The sequence below is a fragment of the Panulirus ornatus genome, chromosome 9, assembly GCF_036320965.1.
Source record: "Panulirus ornatus isolate Po-2019 chromosome 9, ASM3632096v1, whole genome shotgun sequence".
Lineage (NCBI taxonomy): Eukaryota > Metazoa > Arthropoda > Malacostraca > Decapoda > Palinuridae > Panulirus > Panulirus ornatus.
Window position 1 is genome coordinate 35513490 of NC_092232.1, and position 26419 is coordinate 35539908.

A 26419-nucleotide genomic window follows, 5' to 3' on the forward strand; every position below is an offset into this window, starting at 1 on the left:
TGCCCTCTGCTGGCTGAGCTGGGAAGCCAGTCGTGATGTGGACTCTGCTGAAGGCAGTCGATACTGTTCGCTGGCTCAGCCGGAGAACCTCCACTGCCTCACACGGTGCACCGTCTAGCTCTTCACCTGACCTACATCATACTGCTCTGCTCCTGGGGGAACATTGTTTTGTTGCCATTATTGATAGGATAATGATAAGAGTTCATTATTGGTACTTTATTATTAATAATGAATTTTCTTGCACAAGTGATAATTTTCCGTTATGATTGTTCTTGTATTTTGTTTACAAATAATTATGTCCTCGAGAAATCGTGACAGATTTGGTGTGAGGATATATTGGTTTATGTTTGGTTCTCATTAACTTCCCAGCAAATCCGGGACTTGTGTCGTGGATGGTTGTGTGTGGCAGGAATATCAGTATGGTTGGGCACGTCCTCAACCATACTCGTGTTCCCGCCTCACACAACCATCCATGACACACGTCACAGAATCACCGGAAATGTTACTAAATCTGTAGATCAACATGATCCAACATATCTTGAGAAAACGTCTCTCAGGATTTCTGAAGATTATGTGTAAGGAAGATACAAGGACGACCATGGGTGGTGGAGGGGGCCTGTCACCGCCTCACTCGCCTCGCTGGTTCGTGGTCCGTGGCTGGCCTGCAGACCCACTCCTGCATACCCCTGTATACCTTCACCAGGTCATCGCTAACGCGAGATCTATAACTGAGCGCTAGTACTTCCGATAGACAGGTTGTGAATAGACTCGGCATACCGTCAATGTCCATGTCGTAGACGATGTACAGGTCCAGAAATTTCGCCAGGTCCCAGAAATACCTCTCGGCCCGCTCAGGGTACTGCATCTCGACCGTCACCGAGAAGGTCTTCACCAGACTGATGACGTGGGGTTGCCAGATCTTGCGCAGCAGACGACGGAGATGGTCCGGGCCGGAGCGAGACCTTACCGAGTGAGCCAGCACCTTGACTCCCAGGAAGAGTTCGTCGTCCGTGATGGAGTCCTGCGAGAGGAGGCCGTCATACTCCGGGCTGAGCAGTCTGGCCACCACCTCCTCCGAGGAGAGGATGAGCAACTTACTCAGCGACAGCACCCAGCTGGGTTGCTTGACTCCCTTGTCTGAGCTCATGGCGGCTGGCTCGCTGGTGGCTGGATAGTGGCTTGGGTCGTCATGTGTCAGTGCTGGTAGATCTGGTACCTGGCTCACTGGCTGACCGGTTCGGTGTTGGCCGCCCGAACTGTCGTATTTCTGGGTCATGTGTCGTCTCTTCTTGCCTTTATCGACTGCTTTATCATCAACTTGTCGTCCTGTCTTCACCACTTCCACATTGTCTCTCTTGATTCGATCACTCATATTCTCGCGTGACCTCCCTTGACCTACGGTTTGCCTCTTGCCTTCGTTATACCTGTGTTGAGACACTGTGTTGTGTTGATACACTGTGTTGTCTCCGATGTTTTCTTTATCTTTCTCTAGTACGACCAAACGTTCTTTTTTCTGGTATACATCACCACCATCTTGGCCTTTGCTGACGTCAGCATTGCGTTTAATCCCCCTGTCCTTGTCACCACTACGTTTATCCTTTCGTTTGCCAGCGTTCTTTGTGACTTTCTTTTTGCCATTATTCAGTTTATTTCCTTTGTTTGTCGCATTTTTGTCTCTTTTTTCACTGGTGCTATTCTTCCTGCCCCCTGGCTTAGCGTCACCCACCCTCCTAACGTTTTCTTTTACGTTACTTCTCTTATTAGGGGCCACTTTTTCTGTTCTCACAGTCTTCACGTTACTTTTGTTGTTATCTTTGTCTTTTCTTTCATTGATCGTCTGGTTATCGTGTACGGTGGAGTCTGGGTGAGGGAGAGTTGTGTGTGTTTCCTTGTGGCCCAAGTCCAGTGGTACCTGCTTCCTGCTGTGATCCAGCGTCAGGTTCCTCCGCTCTCCCACCATCGCCTCTCCTGAAAATTTGACCAATATGAGTCCCATGCTTCATGACACAAGCTCCAGCATTGGACAGAAGTCCTAATCAAGGCCAGACCTTAAACTAATTTGATAAGGTGGAAGGAAAGGATATGATTAGCGTCTGCGTAATTATTTGTTTAATCCGTAACCCGGTTTTAGCGAGACAAAGTAAGACAGGCCATCGTGACACGTAGGTTGTAGAATGGTTCCAGCCACCATCATATAACCCAGGTAGAGGCCATTACTTACCCTGGCCGGCTGCTGCCAACAACCCAACATCTACAGACACCACACCACCTGCCACGTTACAGTCTACCTGGGAATGAGGACACTGTAGCGTGAGGTCTGAAGTAGTAGGTAGATAACGTAACGCATGACTTTGTCACTTGTCTCACGAACTTCACTCATATAATGAGACACAGCAGAATTATGGGAACTAAAGAGTGGTGTCATAACTGTGTGTGTGCGTGTGTGTGTGTGTGCGTGTGTGTGTGTGTGTGTATGATAATGGACGGGTTGTGTATGGGGAACTATGTTACTTGGGTATTTGCAAGGTTTCCTTACCATCCTTGGCATGAGTGGTGGCGTGGGGGTCCCTCGAAGACCTCCGGCTGAAGATGGTGGCCCGTCTGACGTTGCCTCTTTCGTACCACATCTTGCAGGACACCAGACCCGGCCAGAAGGTGCGGTAGAGCAGCGTTGGGGCGTCGCTCTGGTTCACAGTCACCAGGAAGGACTTATGTGCGGACTCCTTGTGGGACACCTGATGAATGTCCAGGACCTGGATCCCCTGACGCTCGATGAAGGACTTGAGGGTGACCTTGGTGAGGTGGACGACGCGGAACACCCACAGGTGAGCCACCTCCTCACCCACGGCTTTCATCTGGCCACTGCGACGCCGACGGTTAACGCCAGGGGTGACGCCGACGTCATGGGCGTGGTGTGACGTCTTCTTCCCCACCGCCAGACGCTCACCTCCTGCAGCCTGAGCTTCCCGCTTGTAGTTGTTGTTGGCCCAGCTGTTCATCCTCATGTCCTACTGCAGGCAGGTCCTCACCTTCAGGCATCTCGTCACCTGTATACACAGTAAGCAACGTTAATATGGCCATCAAGCAACTATGGGATCTGTTTTATGTGACCCCTGTAGCCTTAAGGCTGCGCTACGATCAGTAGCAGTGAAATGATGGACTCTTTTGGATTGGGGAGATTTTGATTTGAATGGTAAACACTTGGTCGTAGTTTCCCGCGTAACGTGGTTGCGCCAGGAACAGACGAGGGAAGGCCACATCCGCTCGCATCCATTCTCTAACTGTCAAGTTTAATGCATCGAAACCACACCTCCCTATCCACATCCAGGCCCCACAAACCTTTCCATGGTCTGCCCCCGGACGCTTCACATGCCCTGGTTCGGTTCACTGACAGCACATCGACCTTATTATACCACATCGTTCCAATTCACTCTATCCCGTGCACACCTTTCACCCTCCCGCATGTTCAGGTCCAGTTAACCCAAAATCTTTTTCACTCCATCCTTCCATCCCCAATTTGGTCTCCCCGTTCTCCTTGTGCCCTCTACTTTCGTCACATATATCCTCTGTGTCAACCTTTCCTCACTCATTCTTTCTATATGTCCAAACCATTTCAGGACACCTTCACCTCTCTCAACCAAATTCTTTTTTTTTTTTTATTACCAAACCTCTCCCTCTTTCCCTTTCATTACAAATTCGATCAAACCAACTGACATTACATATTGTCCTCAAACGTTTCATTTCTAACACGCGCACCCTCCTCCGCAAAGCCTTATCTATAGCCCATGCCTTGCATCCATATGATATTGCTGGGACTACTGTTCCTTCACACATACCCAGTTTTGCTCTCCCAGATAACGTTTCCTCTTTGCACACATTGTTCGTCTCTCCCAGAACCTTCGCACCCTCACCTACCCTATGCCCCACTTCCATTTTCGTGGTTCCATTCGCTACCATTTCCACTCTCATGTATCGAAAACACTTCACTTCCTCAGTTTTTCCATTCAAACTTACATCCCAACTAACATGTCCCTCAACCCTGCTAAACCTGATAACCTTGTATTCATCACATTTTCCCGTAAGTTCCTCCTTTGACACTTCCAAACTCAGTCACCACCTTCTGCAGTTTCTCACTCAAACCGCTATCAGTGCTGTATGATCAGCAAATAACAACTGACTCATTTTCCAGGCCCTCTCACCCACCACAGACTACATACTCGCCCCTCTCCTCAAGACTTGCATTTTTAATCCCTCACCACCCCACCGATAATAAACATATTAAACAACCACATCACATACCCCTGCCATAGACCAACCTTCGCTTGTAGCCTTTTACTTTCTCTCTTCCTATTTGCACACATGCTTCGAAGTTTAGACCATTGATTAAAACTTGTTACTGCTTCTCGCAGCTTTCCTCCCATATTATATATATTCTTGAGACCTTCCACAAAGCATCTCTATCAGCGCTACCACGTTTTCTTCAGATCCATAAATGCCACATCAGATCCGTTCATTTTTCTAAGTATCTCACACTCATTCTTCAAAGCAAACCCTGATCCACACATCCTCTACCACTTCTGAAACCACACTGCTCCTCCCCAATCTGGTGATCTGTACATGCCTTCACCCTCTCAATCAATACTCTCCCATACAACATTCAATAAAGGTCACATACTTATGTAGTTTAAACATTCACCTTTGTCTCTAGTAGCCTTTATGCAGTGGCACTATACATGCATTCCGCCAGTCCTCATGCACTTCACCATGATCCATACATACACTGAAAATCCTTACCAACCAATCAACAACACAGTCACGCCCTTTCTTAATAAATTCAGGTGCAATACCATCCACTCCAGTCTCCTTGCCGGATTTCAACCTATGTAAAGCTTTCACTACCTCTTCTCTTTTCACCAAACCACTGTACATGACTCTCTTGACCTCCAGCCGCTTTTTATTATACATCTCCCACTCATTTGCACTCCTCTGTAAGCACTGCCCAAACACCTCTCACCACTCTCTGCTAACCGACAACCGACACTGTTTCCTATATACCGAAAACTTCCAATCTTCACCATTGCCTCCACAAGATAGTGATCACACATCCCACCAGCTGTCCTTCAGCACATTAACATCCAAAAGTCTCTCTTTTACACGCTTGTCAATTAATACGTAATCCAGTAATGCCCGCTGACCATCTCTCCTACTCATATGCGTATACTTGTGTATATCTCTATAAACCAGGTATTCCCAATCACCAGTCCTTTTTCAGCAAACAACTTCACCAGCTGTTCACCATTTCCATTCATAATACTGAATACTCCATGACCCCCAATTATATCCTCAACCGCCACATTACTCACCGACACATATAAATCATCCATCACTAATACCCGGTCTCGTGCATCACCACTGCTGCCACATGACTCACCTGCCTGCAAAAACGCTTACCTTTCATGATCTTTCTTCTCATGGCCGGTTACGTAAGTACTATTGATAATCTCTCACCTCTCGCTTTCACTTATTTCTACCCATATATATATATATATATATATATATATATATATATATATATATATATATATATATATATATATATATATATTCAGACTACAGATTCGGTGTAAGTATTGAATGGTCAGTGCATGAAGCCATGTTTAGGCTAGCGGTATCGTGCGTGTGTGTGTCGCTCGGCTGAATATTTTACACGCGGTCGAGGTCGCTTCTATCCAGCACCTCTCCTCTCTCTCTCTCTCTCTCTCTCTCTCTCTCTCTCTCTCTCTCTCTCTCTCTCTCTCAAATAAACGAATACATATGCTAAAGCATGTCGTCCCCTGTATACCTCATCGTTCTACCGCAGGGGACAGAGTGAGTTGGAACGATGTGGTATACAGGGGTCGACGTGCTGTCAGTGGACTGAACCAGGGCATGTGAAACATCCGGGGTAAACCAGGGAAAGGTCTGTGAGGCCTGGACGTGGATAGGGAGCTGAGGTTTCGGTACATTGTGCATGACAGCTTCGAACAATTCGTTGCACCGTCATCCATAAAATTTTCTGATGCTTAGCTTCGGGTTACATATTAATTGCATATTAGCAGCAATACTGATGATGTAATATGATACCCAGTAACTGAACTAGGTTGAGCTTGAACCCGAAGCTAAGCATCAGAAAATTTTATGGATGACAGTGCAACGAATCAACAATATTCAACTCTTACTCAGTGCAGAATTACCTAAAATTCTTTCACAACAATGTTGACCTTATTACAGTATTTCAAAACCTAATAATTTCATAAAGTACTCGTGGACAGGCCTCGAAAATTCACTTCGTTACAGTCTCAATTTAACCCGACCTCTCGAGGGAAACAGAATAACATGGCCATAATAAAGTTGCTAGACACCACCAAGAACTTCTCTGTTCAAATGACTAGTCCACTTCATCTTGTTACAACGTAAACTGGTGGATACTTAACTCGGGCATGTCTTAACCATAACAGTTGTCTCAAAGAAATCTTAGACCTAAAATGGAGACTAACCTAACTGATTTAGTGATGATAATTATGCATACCGACGCCTCTGTGACAGGGAGGGCGGACAGAGAGGGTGCAACTAGTAAATATTACAATATTGTCAACTAGACTATCAGATTTTACTTATCTTTGTTTTCATGATGAATTTCGCTGTACAACAGCATTTAGATCAATCGGTTACCTATAGATATTCAAAGTATTGCAAATAACCTAACCTAACCGAAAAAAAGATAGTTTTACATGTATGTTAGAAACAAAAAATAATAACCGAGTCAACAGGTTTAGTAATAACGGAAAACAGTGATTTGGTTCAAGACGAGGAAGTCAGGGCACAAATATTAAATGAATTTTTTTTGCAACTCTTGTCCCCGAATTCAGTGAAATTTGGTATCCATTTAAGGATGAGTGGTAAAACGGTCATGATTTTTTTTTAATTCAATCATTAGTAAAAATAGTTATCTAACGATCTAAAACCACTCAAGAGTGCAGTAGTACAATGCTCTTACAGCACAGCAATACGGTACTATGATAATATTAATTTTCTTATTACTCCCCTCTGGAATGTCAGGAGCTGCGGTTCTTTAACTCATGCCTCTTCTCGACATTGATATATTACAAAAATCATGAGGAAAACCACAGTTTATATAGCTTAAAAAAGTCATATTTCGTATGATATGTAATCAGGATTTTTTTTTAAAGACTTGGCCAATATATATACGTGGGAGGGTATTGATACAGAGGTTGAACGCATATACAGAGCATCAGATTGGGGAAGAGCAGTGTGGTTTCAGAAGTGGTAGAGAATGTGTGGATCAGGTGTTTGCTTTGAAGAATGTGTAAAACATACTTAGAAAAACAGATGTTCTGTATATAGCATTTATGGATCTGGAGAAGTCATGTGATAGGGTTGATAGAGAAGCTTTGCGGAAGGTCTTAATAATATATGTTGTGGGAGGTAAGCTGCTAGAAGCAGGGAAAAGTTTTTACCAAGGATGTGTATAAGTTGGAAGAGAGGAAAGTGATTTGGTTCTCAGTGAATGTCGGTTTGCGGCAGGGGTATTTGATGTCCCCATGATTGTTTAATTTGTTTATGGATGGGATGGTTCGGGAGGTAAATGCAAGTTTTGGAGAGAGGGGCAAGTATGCAGTCTGTTGGGGATGAGAGAGCTTGGGAACTGAGTCATTTGTTCGCCGATGATACAGCGCTGGTGGCTGATTCGTGTGAGAAACTGCAGAAGTTGGTGACTGAGTTTGGAGAAGTGTATGAAAGGAGAAAGTTAAGAGTAAATGTGAATAAAAGCAAGGTTATTAGGTAAGTAGGGTTGAGGGATAAATCAATTGGGATGTAAGTTTTAATGGAGAAAAATTGGAGGAAGTGAAGTCTTATAGATATGTGGGAGTGGTCTGAGCAGCGGATGGAACTATGGAAACGGAAGTCAGTCATGGGGAGGGGGAGGGAGCAAAGGTTCTGGAAGCGATGAAGAATGTGTGGAAGAAAACGTTATCTTGGAGGGCAAAAATGGGTATGTTTGAAGGAATAGTGGTTCCAATGATGTTATATGGTCGCGAGGCATGGGTTATAGACAGGGTTGTACGGAGGAGGGTGGATGTGTTGGAAATATAATGTTTGAGGACAAAATGTGGTGTGAGGTGGTTTCATCGAGGAAGTAATGAAAGGGTAAGAGAGATGTATTACCGGAAATAAAGAGTGTGGTTGAGAGCAGAAGAGGGTGTGTCAAAATGGTTTGGATATATGGAGAGAATGAGTGAGGAAAGATTCACAGAGAGGATATATGTGTCACAAGTGGAGGCAACAAGGAGAAGCAGGAGACCAAATTGGAAGTGGAAGGATGGAGTGAAAAAGATTTTGAGCTATCGGGACCTGAACATACAGGAGGGTAAAAGGCGTGTAAGGAATAGAGTGAATTGGAACGGTGTGGTATACTGGGGTCGAAGTGCTGTTAATGGATTGAACCAGGATATATATATATATATATATATATATATATATATATATATATATATATATATATATATATATATATATATGTATATATATATATATATATATATATATATATATATATATATATATATATATGTATATATATATAGTCTCCGATAGGATTTGGCTTTAATCAAAAGTCCACGGGGAGTAATACAACATTAATGTTACGTGGTCAATCACGTCGCTTTTCTCCTGGTTTTAGATGTTTTCTGTTTTACGGTCAAAGAAGAATTTGAAATCTTTTCTTCTTGAAATGAAATCTCAGTAAATTCCTATTGGAATTTATTGAATTTAATGTATCTTGATCCAACATTGGCATAAAATAATGTTAGAAAAGTTTATTTATATCACAAAATAAGAAAATGTTTTATATTCCCTCCCAGGAATCAATTCCTCTACTTTTTTTTTTTTTTTGCAAAGTGTGTGTTGTGGTTCCAGAATGTCTGCCGAGATGGTAACCACCAAAAGTGGTCGATCATCCATCTTTTGTAGTGATTGTAGTCTATGGCTTTCCTGGAAATGGTGTCTCCACGTCTGGAAATTCAATTTCTCGTTTCTTTTCCATGGCGCCCGGTGCACTATTTACTTTTCTTTCCAGGGAGTTACATGTTTCCAACAACGCTGTTCGAAGTGAATAAACTCGCTTATATTAATCGCAAGATTAACGTTGCGACAGATGGCTGACCGTAGCAAAAGAAAATCGTAAGACTGTAACCCACTTTCGTAGGATTGGATGGGTGGGATAGGAAAGAAAGAGATTACGGCTGAATCATGGAAGTTGAGAGGTATGGGAGGGGTATATGTGGAGGGGTTAGTGGCGTGGGTCCGTCACTACACTGATCAATAACACAGCAATAACGAACCTAGCCTAGCTGGCATATCGGCCATGCGAATTTAGGTCACTGGACAGGAACATTTCATGATATTTACAGCTGAGAAAGATATTACCCACACACACACACGCACACACACTAACACGTCTGGCTTAAGTTAGGGTGTTTGTCTGCGTATACACATAGGAGTAAAGACATATATACAAGGTTATATAAAATTAATAGACGGGGACACACAAATTTAAAACTCTCTTCTCGAAACACATGATAATCACACACTCAGACAGCATACAGGAATTGAAAAAGTATGATCACAGAGAATGTTCAAGTGTGATTAACCTTCCTCGCAGTACAATACAAATGAATTATTGAATGTGTGTGTGTGTGTGTGTGTGTGTGTGTGTGAATTCTTTTCTTTTTCATATAATACATGGTACACTTTTTTAGGATGTAAACAAACGTAAGAACTGGACGCCTGAGAATTGGTTCCTGCAATGATTCCTGATCCGTATGTAACCCAACGATCGTACAGCCTATCCTAAATAGGGTGACCATTCTAACCGCTCTAACTATCGTCTTGATGCATTCATCTGTATTCATCTTGAAGCTTAGTATTCCCTCTGACCACTTGTATGATTTCCCAAAGCTAAGTGCCTCAGTGATAACCCTTCTTATGGTGTCAATGTCTGGTCATCAACTCTGGGAAATGCTGTGTTGTACGATTTGAAATCTCGACAGTTTCTGGTCTACAAGTTAACCCTTTTTTTGGCTTTTCTTCATCTCTCTGTCCTTTCACATCCAGCTTTCTCCCCATCACCCTAATTGTTCATGGATCAACCTCACATTTCTCCATCAATAACTGTTTTACAAGATTCCGACGTTTTCTACGCTCTTCCATCTCTTTTTTTTTTTTTTATCAAAAACTTTTCCCTTTAATAAACATACCATTCCATTCTAAATTAACTTACTTCTGGATTCTTCACTTCTTTCAAAGCAAGGCTAATTTCCAATCTTCTTTCATGACTGTACAAAACACGTCGTGTGTCTAAAGTTGTCTTGGAAACCCCATATTGCAACGATACTTGTCTTCCACCAACACATAAAACTTGCAGCCTCACATATGATCGTGAGTGGGTATGGCTTGACGCACTTCCCTGAGAGAAATCCAGGTAATCAACTTTTCCAGTTGATCATCAAAACTAGACCTAATCTCTCTTCCATAATTCAGCTTCTGTTCCAGAAAACTGGCTGTTTGCATGCCTCCGCTGCCAGGTAGAGCACGCACCACCTGGCAAGCCACTACGTCACATGATGGCCATGTAGCCGTTGGCAACCCCTTAAGAGCACACACACACACACACACACACACACATGGGTAAACACTGGTCTTGATCGTAACCGTCATAATGGACATACAAGTCCCCAGGTCAGAATGGACGGGATAGTAAATGGTTCAGACGCCACAAATCATTCGTATATATATATATATATATATATATATACATACAAAGCTCCAACAGCCAGGATCGAACCTGGGACCCCTTGTGCAAGAGGCAGGCATGCTAACCGCTAGGCTAAGGGACTGTATAATAGGAAACAACTATTCGAAATACTAAGTACTCGAATACCCTTCGTCTCACAATGGTGAGCAACGGGGTCTATCGGTTGTTTCCGAACAGAACACATAGCCAGCTGATAGCGTTTTACCGAACCTGACTGTACAACGCAGAGTTATATGAATACGAATAAAGTGTATATGAACGCGCACCTTCATAGAACATACAAAGCTCCAACAGCCAGGATTGTATGTTCTATGAAGGTGCGCGTTCATATACACTTTATTCGTATTCATATAACTCTGCGTTGTACAGTCAGGTTCGGTAAAACGCTATCAGCTGGCTATGTGTTCTGTTCGGAAACAACCGATAGACCCCGTTGCTCACCATTGTGAGACGAAGGGTATTCGAGTACTTAGTATTTCGAATAGTTGTTTCCTATTATACAGTCCCTTAGCCTAGCGGTTAGCATGCCTGCCTCTTGCACAAGGGGTCCCAGGTTCGATCCTGGCTGTTGGAGCTTTGTATGTTCTATGAAGGTGCGCGTTCATATACACTTTATTCGTATTCATATAACTCTGCGTTGTACAGTCAGGTTCGGTAAAACGCTATCAGCTGGCTATGTGTTCTGTTCGGAAACAACCGATAGACCCCGTTGCTCACCATTGTGAGACGAAGGGTATTCGAGTACTTAGTATTTCGAATAGTTGTTTCCTATTATACAGTCCCTTAGCCTAGCGGTTAGCATGCCTGCCTCTTGCACAAGGGGTCCCAGGTTCGATCCTGGCTGTTGGAGCTTTGTATGTTCTATGAAGGTGCGCGTTCATATACACTTTATTCGTATTCATATAACTCTGCGTTGTACAGTCAGGTTCGGTAAAACGCTATCAGCTGGCTATGTGTTCTGTTCGGAAACAACTGATAGACCCCGTTGCTCACCATTGTGAGACGAAGGGTATTCGAGTACTTAGTATTTCGAATAGTTGTTTCCTATTATACAGTCCCTTAGCCTAGCGGTTAGCATGCCTGCCTCTTGCACAAGGGGTCCCAGGTTCGATCCTGGCTGTGCTGTTGCAGCTTTGTATGTTCTATGAAGGTGCGCGTTCATATACACTTTATTCGTATTCATATAACTCTGCGTTGTACAGTCAGGTTCGGTAAAACGCTATCAGCTGGCTATGTGTTCTGTTCGGAAACAACCGATAGACCCCGTTGCTCACCATTGTGAGACGAAGGGTATTCGAGTACTTAGTATTTCGAATAGTTGTTTCCTATTATACAGTCCCTTAGCCTAGCGGTTAGCATGCCTGCCTCTTGCACAAGGGGTCCCAGGTTCGATCCTGGCTGTTGGAGCTTTGTATGTTCTATGAAGGTGCGCGTTCATATACACTTTATTCGTATATATATATATATATATATATTCGCCTTTTCCTGCGTTAGCGAGGTAGCGTTAAGAATAGAGGACTGAGCCTTAGAGGGAATATCCTCACTTGGTCCCCTTCTCTGTTCCTTCTTTTGGACAAAATAAAAACGGGAGGGGAGGATTTCAAGCCCCCCGCTCCCTCCCTTTAGTCGCCTTCTGCGACACGCAGGGAATACCTGGGAAGTATTCTTTTTTCCCCTGTCCCTAGGGATAATATATATATATATATATATATATATATATATATATATATATATATATATATATATATCCCTGGGGATAGGGGAGAAAGAATGCTTCCCACGTGTTCCCTGCGTGTCGTAGAAGGCGACTAAAAGGGGAGGGAGCGGGGGGCTGGAAATTCTCCCCTCTCGTTTTTTTTTTTTAATTTTCCAAAAGAAGGAACAGAGAATTGGGCCAGATGAGGGTATTCCCTCAAAGGCCCAGTCCTCTGTTCTTAACGCTACCTCGCTAATGCGGGAAATGGCGAATAGTTTGAAAAAAAAAAAAAAAAATATATATATATATATATATATATATATATATATATATATATATATATATATATATATATATATATATTGCATTGACAGAATGCTTGCATAGTGCCATTGTACAAAGGCAAAGGGGACAAAGGTGAGTGCTCAAATTACAGAGGTATAAGTTTGTTGAGCATTCCTGGGAAATTATATGGGAGGGTATTGATTGAGAGGGTGAAGGCATGTACAGAGCATCAGATTGGGGAAGAGCAGTGTGGTTTCAGAAGTGGTAGAGGATGTGTGGATCAGGTGTTTGCTTTGAAGAATGTATGTGAGAAATACTTGGAAAAGCAAATGGATTTGTATGTAGCATTTGTGGATCTGGAGAAGGCATACGATAGAGTTGATAGAGATGCTCTGTGGAAGGTTTTAGGAATATATGGTGTGGGAGGCAAGTTGTTAGAAGCGGTGAAAAGTTTTTATCAAGGATGTAAGGCATGTGTACGTGTAGGAAGAGAGGAAAGTGATTGGTTCTTAGTGAATGTAGGTTTGCGGTAGGGGTGTGTGATGTCTCCATGGTTGTTTAATATGTTTATGGATGGGGTTGTTAGGGAGGTGAATGCAAGGGTTTTGGAAAGAGGGACAAGTATGCAGTCTGTTGTGGATGAGAGAGCTTGGGAAGTGAGTCAGTTGTTGTTCGCTGATGATACAGCACTGGTGGCTGATTCATATGAGAAATTGCAGAAGCTGGTGACTGAGTTTGGTAAAGTGTGCGAAAGAAGAAAGTTGAGAGTAAATGTGAATAAGAGCAAGGTTATTAGGTACAGTAGGGTTGAGGGTCAAGTCAATTGGGAGGTAAGTTTCAATGGAGAAAAACTGGAGGAAGTGAAGTGTTTTAGATATCTGGGAGTGGATCTGGCAGCGGATGGAACCATGGAAGCGGAAGTGAATCATAGGGTGGGGGAAGGGGCGAAAGTTCTGGGAGCCTTGAGGAATGTGTGGAAGTTGAGAACATTATCTCGGAAAGCAAAAATGGGTATGTTTGAAGGAATAGTGGTTCCAATAATGTTGTATGGTCGCGAGGCGTGGGCTATGGATAGAGTTGTGCGGAGGAGGGTGGATGTGCTGGAAATAAGATGTTTGAGGACAATATGTGGTGTGAGATGGTTTGATCGAGTAAGTAATAAAAGGGTAAGAGAGATGTGTGGTAATAAAAAGAGTGTGGTTGAGAAAGCAGAGGAGGATGTTTTCAAATGGTTTGGTCACATGGAGAGAATGAGTGAGGAAAGATTGACCAAGAGGATATATGTGTCAGAGGTGGAGGGAACGAGAAGTGGGAGACCAAATTGGAGGTGGAAAGATGGAGTAAAAAAGATTTTGAGTGATCGGGGCCTGAACATGCAGGAGGGTGAAAGGCGTGCAAAGAATAGAGTGAATTGGAACGATGTGGTATACCGGGGTCGACGTGCTGTCAATGGATTGAACCAGGGCATGTGAAGCGTCTGGGGTAAACCATGGAAAGTTTTGTGGGGCCTGGATGTGGAAAGGGAGCTGTGGTTTCGGAGCATTATTACATTACAGCCAGAGACTGAGTGTGAACGAATGGGGCCTTTGTTGTCTTCCTAGCGCTACCTCGCGCACATGAGGGGGGAGGGGGTTGTTATTTCATGTGTGGCGGGGTGGCGATGGGAATGAATAAAGGCAGACAGTATGAATTATGTACATGTGTATATATGTATATGTCTGTGTGTGTATATATATATGTATACATTAAGATGTATAGGTATGTATATTTGCTTGTGTGGACATGTATGTATATACATGTGGACATGTATGTATATACATGTGTATGTGGGTGGGGTGGGCCATTCTTTCGTCTGTTCCCTTGCGCTACCTCGCTAACAAGAGAGACAGCGACAAAGCAAAATAAATAAATAAATAATAAATGAATATATATATATATATATATATATATATATATATATATATATATATATATATATATATATATATATATATAAATATATATATGTATGTGTGTGTGTGTGTGTGTGTGTGTGTATGTGTGTGTATGTATATTCCTATGAGTCCACGGGGAAGTGAAGCACGATAAGTTCCCAAGTGCACTTTCGTGTAATAATCACATCATCAGGGGAGACACAAGAGAGAAATATAAGTTAGTTGATATACATAGAAGAGACGAAGCTAGGACGCAATTTGGTAAAAGTCTCTTTGATGTATATCAAATGACTTATATTTCTCTCTTGTTCCTCCCCTGATGATGTGATTATTACACGAAAGTGCACTTGGAAACTTATCGTGTTTCATTTCCCCGTGGACTCATAGGAATATTTTGATCACGCGCAAAATTGTGATCCTTTCATATATATATATATATATGAGTGTATATATATATATATATATATATATATATATATATATATATATATATATATATATATATATATATATATATATATATATATGTATATATATATATATATATATATATATATATATATATATATATATATATATATATATATATATATATATATATATATATATATGAGTGTAAGAAAGTAAACTCTAGATTGATATGGGTAAAACTGAAAGTGGATGGAGAGAAGTGGGTGATTATTGGTGCATATGCACCTGGGCATGAGAAGAAAGATCAGGAGAGGCAAGTGTTTTGGGAGCAGCTGAATGAGTGTGTTAGCGGTTTTGATGCACGAGACCGGATTATAGTGATGGGTGATTTGAATGCAAAGGTGAGTAATGTGCAGTTGAGGGTATAATTGGTGTACATGGGGTGTTCAGTGTTGTAAATGGAAATGGTGAAAAGCTTGTAGATTTGTGTGCTGAAAAAGGACTGGTGATTGGGAATACCTGGTTTAAAAAGAGAGATATACATAAGTATACGTATGTAAGAAGGAGAGATAGCCAGAGAGCGCTATTGGATTACGTGTTAATTGATAGACGCGCGAAAGAGAGACTTTTGGATGTTAATGTGCTGAGAGGTGCAACTGGAAGGATGTCTGATCATTATCTTGTGGAGGCGAAGGTGAAGATTTGTAGAGGTTTCCAGAATAGATGAGAGAATCTTGGGGTGAAGAGAGTGGTGAGAGTAAGTGAGCTTGGGAAGGAGACTTGTGTGAGGAAGTACCAGGAGAGACTGAGTACAGAATGGAAAAAGGTGAGAGCAAAGAACGTAAGGGGAGTGGGGGAGAAATGGGATGTATTTAGGGAAGCAGTGATGGCTTGCGCAAAAGATGCTTGTGGCATGAGAAACGTGGGAGGTAGGCAGATTAGAAAGGGTAGTGAGTGGTGGGATGAAGAAGGAAGATTATTAGGGAAAGAGAAGAGAGAGGCATTTGGACGATTTTTGCAGGGAAGTAGTGCAAATGACTGGGCGATATATAAAAGAAAGAAGCAGGAGGTCAAGAGAAAAGTGCAAGAGGGGAAAAAGAGAGCAAATGAGAGTTGGGGTGAGAGAGTATCATTAAATTCTAGGGAGAATAAAAAGATGTTTTAGAAGGAGGTAAATAAAGTGCGTAAGACAAGAGAACAAATGGGAACATCAGTGAAGGGGGCTAATGGGAAGGTAATAACAAGTAGTGGTGATGTGAGAAGGAGATGGAGTGAGCGTTTTGAAGGTTTGTTGAATGTTTTAGATGATAGAGTGGCAGATATAGGGTATTTTGGTCAAGGTGGTGTGCGAAGTGAGAGGTTCAGGGAGAATGGTTTAGGAAATAGAGAAGAGGTAGTAAAAGCTTTGCGGAAGATGAAAGCCGGCAAAGCGGCGGGTTTGGATGGTATTGCAATGGGATTTATTAAAAAAGGGGTGACTGTGTTGTTGATTAGATGGTGAGGATATTCAATGTATGTATGGCTCATGGTGAAGTACCTGAGGATTGGCGGAATGCGTGCATAGTGCCATTGTACAAAGGCAAAAGGGATAAAGTTGAGTGTTCACATTACAGAGGTATAAGTTTGTTGAGTAGTCCTGGAAAATTATATAGGAAGGTATTGACTGAGAGGGTGAAGGAATGTACAGAGCATCAGATTAGGGAAGAGCAGTATGGTTTCAGAAGTGGTAGAGGATGTGTGGATCAGGTGTTTGCTTTGAGGAATGTATGTGAGAAATACTTAGAAAAACAAATGGATTTGCATGTAGCATTTATGAATTTGGAGAAGGCATATGATAGAGTTGATAGAGATGCTCTGTGGAAGACATTAAGAGTATATGGTGTGGGAGATAAGTTGCTAGAAGCAGTGAAAAGTTTTTATCGAGGATGTAAGGCATGTGTACGAGTAGGAAGAGAGAAGAGTGATGGTTCTAAGTGAATGTCGGTTTGCGACAGGGTTGTTTGGTTTGTTTATGGATTGGGTTGTTAGGGAGGTGAATGCAAGAGTTTTGGAGAGAGGTGCAAGTATGCAGTCTGTTGTGGATGAGAGAGGCTTGGGAAGTGAGTCAGTTGTTGTTCGCTGATGATACAGTGCTGGTGGCTGATTTGGATGAGAAATTGCAGAAGCTGGTGACTGAGTTTGGTAAAGTGTGTGAAAGAAGAAAGCTGAGAGTAAATGTGAATAAGAGCAAGGTTATCAGGTACAGTAAGGATGAGGAACAAGTCAACTGGGAGGTGATTTTGAATGGAGAAAAACTGGAGGAAGTGAAGTTTTAGATATCTGGGAGTGGATTTGGCAGCGGATGGAACCATGGAAGCGGAAGTGAGTCACAGGGTGGGGGAGGGGCGAAGGTTCTGGGAGCGTTAAAGTTGTGGAAGGCTAGAATATTATCTCGGAGAGCAGAAATGGGTATATTTGAAGGAATAGTGGCTCCAACAACGTTATATGGTTGTGAGGCATGGGCTATAGATAGGGTTGTGCGGAGGAGGGTGGATGTGTTTGAAATGAGATGTTTGAGGGCAATATGTGGTGTGAGGTGGTTTGATCGAGTAAGTAATGAAAGGGTAAGAGAGATGTGTGGTAATAAAAAGAGTGTGGTTGAGAGAGCAGAAGAGAGTGTATTGAAATGGTTTGGTCACATGGAGAGAATGAGTGAGGAAAGATTGACAAAGAGGATATATGTGTCAGAGGTGGAGGGAACGAGAAGTGGGAGACCAAATTGGAGGTGGTAGGATGGAGTGAAAAAGATTTTGAGCGATCGGGGCCTGAACATACAGGAAGGTGAAAGGCGCGCAAGGAATACAGTGAATTGGAACGATGTGGTATACCGGGGTTGACGTGCTGTCAGTGGATTGAACCAGGGCTTGTGAAGCCTCTGGGGTAAACCATAGAAAGTTCTGTGGGGCCTGGATGTCGAAAGGGAGCTGTGGTTTCGGTGCATTTTACATGACAGCTATAGACTGAGTGTGAACGAATGTGGCTTTTTGTCCTTTCCTAGTGCTACCTCGTGAGGGTAGGGGGGATGCTAGTTCATGTGTGGCGGGTTGACGACGGGAATGAATAAAGGCAGCAAGTATGAATTATGTAAATGTGTATATATGTATATGTCTGTGTATGTATATACATGTATATGTGCGCGTGTGGATGTATAATGTATAATAATAATAATGATATATATATATATATATATATATATATATATATATATATATATATATATATATATATATATATATATGTATGTATGTATTATATATTATTTTGTCCCTGGGGATAGGGGAGAAAGAATACTTCCCACGAGTTCCCTGCGTGTCGTAGAAGGCAACTAAAAGGAAGGGGGGGGGCTGGAAATCCTCCCCCCTCTCCTTTTTCTTTTTTTTTTTTTTCCAAAAGAAGGAACAGAGAAGGGAGCCAGGTGAGGATATTCCCTCAAAGGCCCAGTCCTCTGTTCTTAACGCTACCTCGCTAACGCGGGAAATTGTTACTTAACTAGTTATAAACCCAAAATGGTCTTGTGCGTTGTAAGAGATTCTTTACAATTAAGTGTCCATTCTGATGTTTCTGGTCCACACGTGTCCCCCCAACTCTTTCCCATAACTACTACGGTCTTTCTCTTTTAAAAAGGCTCGCTCACCGCCTCCAAGTCATTCTTTTCTCGTTTTCCATTTTCCTTTGATTCTTTTGCCCATTTTATGTGTGTATCAAGGCCTGGCCTCAGTGAAGATTTTTTTTATACATAACTGAGGCTTTTCTTAAAGGATAAATCGTGGTATATTTCAAACTTGACAGAGATTATAGTAGAAACATGTGTATCTATGGGGTCGACTGCCTGAGGCGTAGGATTAAGAGAGAGAGAGAGAAAAAAAGAAGTTTCATAATTGGACGAAATGAGTTTTTGCTCTGAGTAAATCTGTCTAGATTTCTTTTGTCCCACAGCTGAACGTTGTCGAGGGAAGATTTAAGGAGCAAATGATCAGTACATTTCTTCATTCCTTCCTCACAATGGCAGGAAGGCTAGAGACTACATATGGCTCCTTCATTTTCCCGTAGGATTTTGCTTTCTTGAAAACCCTTCACCAAGTCTCTCTTTATGTTCCTCACTTGACCCTCGTGATCAACGTCGCTGAATATTTCATTAAGTGCTGGCTAATGGTCTGGACGATAGTGTTGGTTCCTTGTTAATTAGGCCTTTATAAATTACCTTTATAGACCACTCCTCTCCTGACACTAACGGACTCCTTAATTCCTTGTCATCCGTCCATCTACTTGGTCATTCCTTCCATGGCTGACCAGTGTGTGTTGCGCTATTAGCAAGACATTGGCCTGTGTTATGGCTGACCACTGTGTGTTGCGCTATTAGCAAGACATTGGCCTGTGTTATGGTTGACCAGTGTGTTGGGCTATTAGCAAGACATTGGCCTGTGTTATGGTTGACCAGTGTGTGTTGCGCTGTTAGCAAGACATTGGCCTGTGTTATGGTTGACCAGTGTGTTGCGCTATTAGCAAGACATTGGCCTGTGTTATGGCTGACCACTGTGTGTTGCGCTATTAGCAAGACATTGGCCTGTGTTATGGCTGACCACTGTGTGTTGCGCTATTAGCAAGACATTGGCCTGTGTTATGGCTGACCAGTGTGTTGCGCTATTAGCAAGACATTGGCCTGTGTTATGGTTGACCAGTGTGTTGCGCTATTAGCAAGACAGTGGCCTGTGTTATGGTTGACCAGTGTGTTGCGCTATCAGCAAGACATTGGCCTGTGTTATGGTTGACCAGTGTGTTGCGCTATTAGCAAAACATTGGCCTGTGTTATGGTTGACCAGTGTGTTACGCTATTAGCAAGACATTGGCCTGTGTTATGGTTGACCAGTGTGTTGCGCCACTGGAGACGTTTCTTCTCGGTAGCAAAAAAAAAAAAGGCGAATATTTGTGTGAAATTAAGGAGACGTTGAGATCTAGTGCCCTATGGGTGTACAAAGTGTCACCCAAGGCATAAGTAGGTAATCACAGACAGACAGACAGTCATATTTATACAAACATCGTGCATTTTTTTTAAGGAAGGAGATAGAGATTACAATGAAGCACAGACCAGCATCTGATAGCTAAAATATGTAAAACGCAGGTAAATATAATTACACAGGAAATGGGTGAATTCTCGCAAAGGAGAAACTAAGAATGAGAAGCAGCAAATGATCATAGAAGAAAGGCCCTGCGTCACAAATCTTCTGAACTTTTAAGTTGTTTCGTGGGCGAGACTTATGGGTGGACTGTGTCCAAGAACTGCCACCAGGCATTCACGCTGTTCCACACACACACAAAGCCGGTAGAGAAGCTACGCTATCATTTAGGATCAGACTCTTTCGGTGGGTGAAACCGTATATCAGTAGAAGGGAACAGCCTTTTCAAATTGGGTTAGGTTTACCATTGGCGTGCTGCATGACTCAGTGCTTGGGCTGTTGCTGTTCTCGATCCGTGTAAGTGATTTTCCAAAGGGATTCGATCCATACCTGCATATGTTTGCAGATGATGCTGATAAAATGAGAGAAGTAAGGGATGGACGGGATTGCATTAGCTTACAGAGGGGCTGAGACAAGCTCTATACAGTGAAACAAGCCTTTAAGAAAACTATAAACTGGTAGGGAACAAGGTACACAAATCTGTTTTTGTCGAGACACCATAGTGTGTTACTGCCTCTTTGTTATTACCTGTTTGTGCATACGGTGAGGGAGATGTATTCTCGTGAGGCCCCTACTTTTATCCTTGTTTTATTGTCACTGTTTCCTGGAATTTTTCAATGACAGTCGCATTCATTTTCTCTTTGCTTAGTTTGTTCCACAAATCTATATTTCTGTTGCTGACGAATGGCTTCCTCTCGTTCCTACGTACGCTTCTCTTACCTAACTTCCAGTGATGCCTTCATCATAAACTCTCAGCGCCAGCCTCTGCTATGTTGACGTTGTCATGACGTTTTACGATTTTATGTGTAGTTTTCATGTCTTCTCTAACTCTTTTTTTTCTTCCGCTAAGGCTAACATTAGCGCTTTCCTCCTTTTCATCATATCTCTCTCCACTTAATTCTGTAACCAATCTTGATGCCCTCCCTTGGACTTTTCCAGGAACTACGTGCGGTTCTTCAAGAAAAGAGATGTCTGTTCCGGCATATCCCAGCTTGGGATGAATATATGTCGTCCTTTGCACAGTTCAGGTACGTGAGGCTTCTCATTTGTTCTGATATGACGAGTTCGGCGTGATGTCCACTCCCAGATCCACCTGACAATGCAACCTGTAATTTATTTCCTTCCATATAGTTCCCGCCGTCTGCTCTCTTGGAATCTCTTCCCATCTTTATGCCTTTTCCAGGCTTGAATTTCATATACCAATATTCCCGACCACTGCTGCATCCCTCTGCTACATTTCGCAGTCCCTGCTGCTTCGTACCTCATCCATAATCCTTGCAGCTTCAGAGAACATATTTTGGAATGAATCCACGTCGTCTGACAAATCACTGACGTAGATCATGAACAGTATGGGGTCTCAGCATAGAGCCCCGAGATACCCCAGTTTTCACCCTCGCCCAGCTTGATAAGGATTCTGTTACATGTATTTCCTGTTCACCCTGGTAGGTAGCTGTCACTTCACTTAAGCAGTGCTCTTCTGACTCTGTGTGGGAGTATCAAAGACCCTCTGGTACTCCAGGAACATGCCGAGCATCTACCCATTCCTTGCTTTTCTTACTTACTCGTTCATAAAAGTCGAACAGATTCGTCAAACACGATCTTTTCCTTCTGAATTCTTGTTGTCTCCCACTAAGGTTGTTGATGACAGTAAGATATATTCCTGTAATAAAAGTCGAACAGATTCGTCAAACACGATCTTTTCCTTCTGAATTCTTGTTGTCTCCCACTAAGGTTGTTGATGACAGTAAGATATATTCCTGTAATTGCTCTCTTATTCTCATCATGTCTAGTATCTTGTAGGATATGCTGGTTAAGGATACCAGCTTATGATTCAGGGCTGTTTTATCTGTCACCTGTATTTAGTTTTGGCACAGTGTTGCCTCTCTCCCTTTCTTCTGTGACATTTCCTTTGCAAAGGATTGTTCTAAACTTCACCTGTGGTTTGGCGAGTGTATCTGTGCGCTCTCTGAGCACATATTACCCAGCCACGGACTTTGTGAGTCTACCTCGACCATGAACCTCAGCGCATCACTAATTCATAATGTACTACATTCATATCTTCTCTTTCTCGGGCGGGTATATAGTAATGTTACCTCTGGGTCTTTGAGTGTGAACGCACTCTGAAACTTTATGTTCAGCTTCTTACATATATCGTCGTCTGTATCAGTGTGATAACACCTCTCTATTATGAGTCCCTTTATCTAATAATTTACTCAATAACTTAACCTAACTCTTATAAATCGGTGACCTTGTTCATATGTTCTTTCCCTGCTTGGTACACAACACCGTAACAAGATCACTGATGAATGACCTTACAACTTGAACAAATGTAGATCACTAAAATCATCTGCAAGTCTTGGTCTGTCATCCGTTCATATCCCCCTACCCCACAACACATTCGTCAACAACAAAATAGCAAGTATAACAGTGCAACCACCTCCGTCAGAAGGCTCTGCTAACCACCACAAAATTGAATGCATAGTGAAAAGTGAAGAAAAACAGCAGGAGACTGTGTAAGTAGAGAACATCCACACGGAACTTACCCCCCTACCTGAAAATGGAGACTTCATCCCCCGAGAGGTCCTTGTTTGATGAACATCTCTATAATTTGTAAACACTTTACCTTGTCTCTTCTTTTTCCCTTTCATTTCAAGTAAGGCTGGGTGTTGATCTGGACTTATCCTTGACTGGTCTCTCTAACATAAGAATTAGGCTTGTCACCAGTATTACCTATAGCCTAGCACGCATATATATATATTCATTGCGTGCATTCAACGGGAGATTCATAATTTCTTAAGATACCTTATGTGGCCAAGTACATCAGTCCATTAATTCTCAGTACCATAGTACTGAGTTCTTTTGCATACTGTCGATATGATGTTTTGTCCAACAGTTGCTGCGCATGGAACCGAGACACTAAAATATTCAAGACTTATTTAATGGGACTGTCATTTTCGCTGTAGACTGTGGCAATGCATGTATGTAAGGCCTGATGCACACTATATCTCCGCTCATGGTTCGCTTACGCTCCGGTCAAATATTATTACATGTATTACAATGATGAGTTGCCGACCATGTCCCCCAGATAGTTCGTGTTGTACCGTAATCCTATGACAACCTGTACTTGTGCCTTATTTCTTACTTGTGCTCCCAGGTACGGTACGCTTTCAGTGAGAAGCATCGTCATCGCCATTCCATTCTAATTTGGAAAACTCCACTCCCAGCAGTCTGGCCAATCTTTTGATTCTAAACTTCGATAAGATTTCTATGTCTGTCTGCAGGTCTTCTTACAGTTGGTACCCAGTGAAATGCTACTTGAGGTATTCCTTCTTCACTTATTCTCTTCCGATGTGCCAACCATCTCAACCTTGCTTGTTCAGGTCTTGTTCGTTAGTAATATTACACTCGAGATCTCTTCCGTCTTTTGTACTACGGATTCCATTTAGCTTTGTTTTTACCGGAATGATTCTCATTGGTTTCATTTCAGCCGCCGTCAGTCTGTTTAGCGAGGTGGTGTTTAATGTCCATGTTTCAGCTCCTGTGTCAGTTTCATCATGAGCATAGTGCTGGATGTAGGTCTTTTAACATCAAGAGGAATGTTACCCCTCCAGTAATTTTAACACCGTAAATATTCACTATATCTTTTTTTTTTTTAAGTTATTTCTGTCTATATACGCCCCATATTTGGTAATACTACTTTAATGTATTTTCTTTCTTGTGGTTTTATCTCTTTATTCAATCTCATTTTCAGCATTTCTTGATGTGTTGCGAACACCATCACCTGAGACTTGATCTTAATCATTATTAATCCTCTGTATACCTTAATGTCTCCCATATTTCCATTGCTTCTTGAAGAGATTCGTTATTCAATTCCCATTGACAAATGCCATCTGCATATGCAAGAGTTGTGATCAATAATTCTTGATGGTTCATATTTTCAATTATCTCATCTAAGTATTTTATGAATAGGAAGAGAATACACTACCCAATCCACGCAACTAATTGTATCAAACCATTTTATTTTTATTTTCCAAATGTGCATTTACGTGACTTGGCCATGAATATGTGTTTCTTGTTTTTAGTAGTTAGCTATTTACTCCATAATTGTTCCATAATTTGAATTTTGGGACAAGAGTAATAGCTTTCTGCAGATCAACAACTCGAAATCATGCTCCTAATTCTTTCCATAATTGCTGGATTGCAAAGATCTTGACCGTTGTTCATCTGTTCTTCCTGAAACACTGTTGCCTTTCTCCTAATTGTGGGGTTATCTCTAGTTATTCTTATTATTCTCTCATACATTTTGGATGCATGGCCTATCATGGAAACTTAGGTAATTTTTCACACTTCCCTGGATCGCCATTTTTCCATTGTCGAACTTTTTCAGTTAATTGGCATTTGTCCTTCACCCCGTGCTTAATGCATGAAGATTCAGTGGCTGGAATTTTACATCTTCACTTGTGGCTCTTGAATGGAGTTCGGATGTATATTTCCTTACCTAGAGTAGGGACAATTCTGAACCATCCTTCCAGCAAAGTAGTTGTTATAAGAGTAGCATTGTTACTGAACGTATTTGACTTGAGGACAAAAGATGGGAACTTATTCTAACCATGGAACACTTGGCAAGCCACAGCGTCGTCGGCAGGAAAACTGTAAGGCCGTTGACAACTTAAGGATGAAGTGTTTGATATATCTTTATACTGATAAGATTTGAAACTTTAGCTTTTCATAGTATTCCTACCAGCTACGATGTGCTCCATTGCAAATGGTAGATATCATACTTCTTCCAAAACTTTTATATTATTTCCCTTATTTTCGCCTCACTTCTTAATATCTCGAACCCTTTTTAGATATGATCTACAGCCTCGATAATTTACCCGTGACCGGAGACTTCAAGTGAAAAAAAAAAGAAATAGCTAGTTGACTGTCACATTCTCACCTGTGCTATCCGTAACGATTCGTGCGTAGATTGGGCAGCTATGAACCATTCACCAGACACTGAGGTAATGACGAGGCCACACTACCACAGGTTGAGCGAGCGGTTCAATACTGAGGCCAGGGATCACAACACTGTATCTATGCATGTTCCTCCTGCCACCTCCAACAGAAAACGAGACCAAATGATACCTTGAATTGAATCCATTGTGTGTCGGGGTGAGCGGGTATAGACATTAATGCCATTGCTAAGGTTCGCCTGAATCGTTGTTCTCACATTTATTATAATTCCAAATGCTGTTCTGCGGTGTAGGAAGGTGACGGTGTGAAAATCTAGGTCACATGAAAATAATTGTATAGATTAAAGAGAAGTTTATGCCTCGCTTCCTAACAGGTTAACTCCACATACCTTGCTCCGAAGCACCCTAATTCCGTTTTATTTTGCACCCTAACATTCTTACTCTCATCTCTGGCTTCCTGATAATTTTCAACCATCTGTCTCGCATCTCAGCATGCTAATCCAAACCTACCTCACTCCATAACATCCTATTCCCCACTTACTTCGCCCACTAACATTCTAACTCTGACCTATCCACTCTCAGATATCTAAAGCACTTCAAATTCTTTAATTTTTTTCTCCATTCAAACTTACATCCCAACTAACTTGTCCCTCAACCCTACTGACCCTAATGACCTTGCTTTTATTCACATTTTCTCTCAACTTTCTCCTTTCGCACGCTTCCAAAATCAGTCACCAACTTCTGCAGTTTCTCACTCGAATCAGCAAGCAACAACTGACTCTCCCAGGCCTTATTCCCAGCAGATTACATATTTGCCCCTCTCTCCGAAACTCTTGCACATACCTCCTAACCATCCCATCCGTAAATTAAACAACCATGGTGACATCACACACCCCTGTCGCAGACCGACCTTTACTGGTAACTAATCACTCTCCTCTCTTCCTACTCGTACACATGCCTTACATCTTGATAAAATCATCTTACTTCTGGCAGCTTACCTCCCACACCATATACTCTTAAGACCTTCCTTAAAGCATCTCCATCAACCCTAT

The 26419-nt window shown here is 42.1% G+C and overlaps 1 protein-coding gene across 1 annotated transcript; it reads right to left on the bottom strand.

Annotated features, from left to right (window-relative positions):
- Positions 1-207: 207 nt before the first annotated feature.
- On the bottom strand, positions 208-25471 carry LOC139750334 (uncharacterized). The gene is made up of 3 exons (XM_071665013.1): positions 25352-25471; positions 2537-3047; positions 208-1968 (listed from the first exon to the last, which is right to left on the bottom strand). The coding sequence occupies exons 2-3, from the start codon at positions 3003-3005 to the stop codon at positions 620-622; spliced, it is 1818 nt and encodes a 605-aa protein (XP_071521114.1). The 5' UTR covers positions 3006-3047; positions 25352-25471; the 3' UTR covers positions 208-619.
- Positions 25472-26419: the final 948 nt, after the last annotated feature.

Coding starts and splice junctions, on each gene's coding strand:
- LOC139750334 (XM_071665013.1), bottom strand. CDS start 3,005: ATGAGGATGAACAGCTGGGCCAACAACAACTACAAGCGGGAAGCTCAG. Junction 1,969..2,536: donor CACCACTCATGCCAAGGATG/GTAAGGAAACCT, acceptor TCAAATTTTCAG/GAGAGGCGATGGTGGGAGAG.